This window comes from Ostrinia nubilalis, chromosome 17 (genome assembly GCF_963855985.1).
Source record: "Ostrinia nubilalis chromosome 17, ilOstNubi1.1, whole genome shotgun sequence".
Lineage (NCBI taxonomy): Eukaryota > Metazoa > Arthropoda > Insecta > Lepidoptera > Crambidae > Ostrinia > Ostrinia nubilalis.
Window position 1 is genome coordinate 14,913,698 of NC_087104.1, and position 4,885 is coordinate 14,918,582.

The 4,885-nt window shown below is 42.4% G+C and overlaps 1 protein-coding gene across 1 annotated transcript; it reads right to left on the reverse strand.

Annotated features, from left to right (window-relative positions):
- Positions 1–231: 231 nt before the first annotated feature.
- Positions 232–3,348, reverse strand: LOC135079773 (myrosinase 1-like). The gene is made up of 5 exons (XM_063974375.1): positions 3,248–3,348; positions 2,476–3,146; positions 2,089–2,394; positions 1,464–1,702; positions 232–487 (listed from the first exon to the last, which is right to left on the reverse strand). Exons 2-5 carry the CDS (start codon positions 3,118–3,120, stop codon positions 334–336), a joined length of 1,344 nt encoding a protein of 447 aa, XP_063830445.1. The 5' UTR covers positions 3,121–3,146; positions 3,248–3,348; the 3' UTR covers positions 232–333.
- Between the last annotated feature and the right edge of the window lie 1,537 nt (positions 3,349–4,885).

Below are 4,885 nucleotides of genomic sequence, written 5' to 3' on the forward strand. Positions count from 1 at the left end.
ATATTCCGGGCGGTGATGAACTTAGGATGCTCGTAAATCCGGCTCAGGCTCGTTAATCAATCTGGTTCCGTGTTTTTGGAAGACATAAGCCGTGGGTTGTTTTGATTGAGCGATGTTAGTAGTACAATATATACGTTACTGTAGTCTATCACGAGTAGAATCTGTGGGTTTTTTTAATTCTTGTATGACGTGAGGCCGGAGTCTCAGAATATTCACAAATTAAAGAAAGGCTTGTTCTAAAGTATAAATAATTTAATTCTAATTGAATTTAATATCATTGCACACCGCACAATAAATAGGACATCGCAGGTCATTCGTTCAGTTCAGTCGGGTCTATTCGTCGATGGTCATGGTCATGGTGTCGGGCTCGTAGTCGTGGTCGATGAGCCGGTTCCTGATGATGTGCTTGTACACGAAGGCAGACTTGCGCGCCGTGCGCGTGCGCGCCGGGTCCTCGAAGTCTACGGCGTACAGCCCGAACCTCGCGCTGGTGGGAAAACGCATTAGTTTTTATTCATAAATGAATTGAAGGTCATTGAAACATTCCCTTATTTGATTGTCACTTGTTTTTATGCCAGCATTTCTATACTAGTTAGATATAAATATAACTCAAAAACTCTACCAGCCATTTGAGACATTCTTATAGCGATCGCGGAGGTATTAGGTATAGTTACAAATAAATAATGAAATGACTGTTGATCAAACGTTTCTGCTGATAACCATGTAGGATGCATATATATGTACTTATGTGTACATGTCTTTGTTTATGTGCTAGCTACGAGTATGTTATGCAATTTTTGAATCATAAGAATGCCTTTCCAGTAGGTACTTGTAACAGTTTGACGTCACTCATTATGCGATAACGAACACTAAGCACTACGTTTTAATTAATTAGTCGAATAATGAAGTTATTCGCCTGTTCTAGCTTCGCTTCATAGCGCAGGCAGTTAGTGCACCAACGCGCTAATTAGTACGGAGTTAGAACTAATGTAGCCACATACCCACGTATTATGTTATTATGATACCTCTAATAAAGCACGGTCATAATGTTGCGGTTTATAGCAGCATACGACTACGAGTATCATGTAGGTGCCTATACTTTGTTATAGAAATAAACAATTTATGAAAATTGACCCCAAGCCTGGTAGTTCACCTACAAGTCTGCAACGCTCGCGGCATTTGCAAGTTCGAATCTAATTGAGTTTCCATCATAACCAAACTCAGTTCAGTTTCGGATTGAATGTGATTGGTATTATATTAACAAACAATATAATATGTATCATCTTACTGATACCTGTCTTTTAACTAATATCGTTTGATTAGTGTCTTAAGATTCTGCAATACGAATTCTTCGGGCCGTTTTGGGACGCATTAGATGAAACAAAACAGGTGTGTGGCCTCTTATATGTTTGGACCGGGTCAGTGCTTTATATTAAATGCAAGTGTAGCTCATTGCAACTCACTTGTATCCCTCCAGCCACTCGAAGTTGTCCATGAGGCTCCAGGCCATGTAGCCTTTAAGGTTGACGCCGGCGGCGATGGTGTCGAGCACGCTCTCGAGCGAGGCGCGGTAGTAGCGGATGCGCTCGTCGTCCTCCAGCGTGTAGTCCGACGACCAGCCGTTCTCCGTGATGATGAACTTCGGCACGTTGTACTTCTCGTTCAGGTGCGTCAAGGCGTTGTAAATGCTGTTCGGTGCTTGCTGTAATGTAATATAGTTTACGTATTTTAACTTGATACTCGAAAACAAAATTACATCAGGACGGTACCACGACACCACCTATTAGTATCATCATCATTTCAGCCACAGGATGTCCACTGCTGAACATAGGCTTCCCTCAATGATTTCCATATTATCGCTTTATGATGTCGTCGGTCCACCTTATGGGTGGACGTCCCACGCTACGTTTTCCGATACGCGGCCTCCACTCCAGAACCTTGCTGCCCCATCAGCCGGCAGTTCTGCGTACTATGTGCCCTGCCCATTGCCACTTCACTTGCTTATCCGTCGCGGCGTCGGTCTATGTCAGTGACTTTAGTTCGTTACAATATTATTCGCAATTATTGTTTAAATTAATCTGTACTTACGAATAGCCACGGGGACATTGAAGTCGGCCAGTCTGGGGAAACGGTAACTCCGACGCCGGCGTCGTCGTACAGGGACGGCATGGCGTGCTCCTCCATGTACTCCGTGGCCGAGCACAGGCGCGTGGTGTAGTGGTTCACGCCCATGAAGTCGTACGTGCCCTTCACGAGCGCAATCTCCTCGTCCGTGAACGTCGGCAAACGAGACCAGGGGTATCCCTGCTCGGCGCTCTTGGCGGCGATACGCTCTGATAATTCTTTCGGGAAACCTCCTTGCTCGGAGAAGATAGGCTCGGCAAATAGACCCCACTGAAAATAACAATAACATTTTTACTTCGTTCTTAACATACACTTACATTAGAATCAATGAGCAGTAAATGTTAAACTCACTTCAGATTGCCGTCTGACTTCAGCTGCTAAATGATCTTCTTCCGAATCTGTCAAAGGTCCAAACCAGTTAACACTGATAGCGATACCACACTCTCCACCTTGGGTGGGCTTGAAGTCATTATTGTAGGCGTGGTATGCCTTGGCATGAGCTAACACCAGAGACTTGGCGCACAAGTAGGTTCCCATTGCAGTAGAGTTCAATAAGGGCGCTTTGCTGTCGGATCCGTAACCTTCGTAGCAGATTTCCCTTGGCTCATTAAAGGTCATGAACATTTTCACTCTATCACCGAACCTCTCGTATACCACACGAGCGTAATCTTCGAACCAGTCGGGGAAAAGTGGGTTAGCGAAACCGCCAAGTTCTTGCAATTTCTGAGGCAGGTCCCAGTGGTACAGAGTGATGAGGGGTTGGATGTTGTACTTGAGCAATTCGTCGATCAGGTTGTTGTAGTACTGGACGCCGGCCTCGTTGACGTGGTTGGACATGCCTTCAGGTAAGATGCGGGCCCAGGACAGCGAGAAGCGGTAGGCGGTGAGGCCCATCTCGCGCATCATCTCGACGTCGCGCTTGTAGTTGTTGTACGAGTCGCATGCCACGTCGCCATTTTTCATGTCGGCGATGACTCCCGGGTTGGTGTGGGTCATGTGATCCCAGATATTTTCTCCTTTGCCTAAAAAAAGTTAATTCTAGTAGTAAAATTAAACATTCTTCGTAGAGACATAGCTCTGTAAGAGTATTTATTCTGTGAGTCACACGAAATAGGAAACGAACCATCAGCATCCCATCCTCCTTCGATTTGGTAGGCAGCAGTTGCGCAGCCGAAGAGGAAGTCCTCAGGGAAGTATCTGTCCTGCCCTCGGCATCCCACCACTGCCAAGCTGAAATAACATTACCTATTAATAATATTTAAATATTTGTATGATAAATTGAATGCTCTTTGAGCGGAACATTCTGACTGATACCACTGTTACATATTACAATACTTAGTTTCTCAACGGCAATACTTTGACCATGGTCGTGAATTTATAACAATTGAACGCTAACGACCGCAAAAGATATCGTACCACAGTAATAAGATCACGCCTAGCCTCATCTTGCGTTCGAAGACTGACGCCTTTTCGGCTCGTCGACCTAATTATATGTAGCCAGCGGGCACTCGCTGCTCAGATAAAGTTGAGATTATCAATGATACGGTGGGAGAGATTACCACCACTGAAACAAATAGGTAAACAGGTACTTCAGATAACTAGGACTCAAGATATTTAAAGATACTGAATTATTTATCAATCTCCACCTTATTGTGACACTATTAGGTAATACTATGCAGATCGCTACCAACTGGCCAATCTGGAAATTATTGGGGAGGCCTATGTTTAGCAGTGGGCGTCCTGTAGCTGAAATGATAATGATGATGATAGATAATATCCCAATTAGAAAATGCCATACTAATTAGTTTAACATTGCAGTGATTCAACCGCAGCAGTGATTACTGCTACGAGTATTTCATCTCATACTCGATATCTATTCGAATTCATTTGATCGAAGCATTATTAATAATCGTAGCAGAAAATTTGAGAACACAGTCTGTTGAATCTCAATTAACATTTATTAAAATGGCCTCTTTGCAAATATCGAACTAACATGAAAATATTGCATGAGAAATCTTTCAAAGAAACGGACAGAAATAATACATCTGATGTTTATTTTCGAGTGTATTGTGATAATCGAACACTTGTGAGATTGATAGGATGACACGTGTAACTATTGATACAAGTCTTTTACATTCGCTTTCTTGTGGAAATTTTATGCATGGTCATTTGATCAGGTCACGGTATCAGGTAGCTTAGATATTGCTTTATCTCGATTATGTATGCAATAACATAACACATTAGAAATTACATAAATACCTACTTTAAATCTTCTCTTTTTCTTCTTTTAATTTGTAATTTAAAAACGAAGTTTTGTCTTTTTGTAACAAACACGAGTAGGTGTTGTTGAATAATAATTTTCAATGCTCTATCTTATTATTTAATTTAAAATGTCCATAACGTTTCGATTATTTCCGCATCAGTATGCATCCGAGCGGCCCCGGACTGCAGACGATAATTCACGCAATTATCGACGTTCCATCCCATTGTTTGCCGCGACGATTTCGCTTGATTGTGACTGATAGCGTCGGAATTGAATAACTTGCCCAAAATTGTTGAATCGTTCTGCGTGGGCGAGTAATTTGCTGGACGTGAGCATTTGTTTGCGAAGTGCTTATTGTTTATTTAATCACTTAAAACTCAATTCTTATTGAATATCAGGGTTGAACAACTGAATTCATGATACTGAGGTCAGAGATGATAAGGTTCTGATAAGAGTCTGATTGATTTCGAATGTTATAGTAAACGAGCTTTATATTAA

What these genes read in the sequence shown, in the direction of transcription:
- LOC135079773 (XM_063974375.1), bottom strand. Translation starts at nt 3,120, where the DNA reads ATGACCCACACCAACCCGGGAGTCATCGCCGACATGAAAAATGGCGAC. An exon ending in CAATGTCCCCGTGGCTATTC is followed by an intron (nt 1,703 to 2,088) that starts GTAAGTACAGAT and finishes ATTACATTACAG; the next exon opens with CAAGCACCGAACAGCATTTA. An exon ending in GAGTGGCTGGAGGGATACAA is followed by an intron (nt 488 to 1,463) that starts GTGAGTTGCAAT and finishes TTTTCCCACCAG; the next exon opens with CGCGAGGTTCGGGCTGTACG.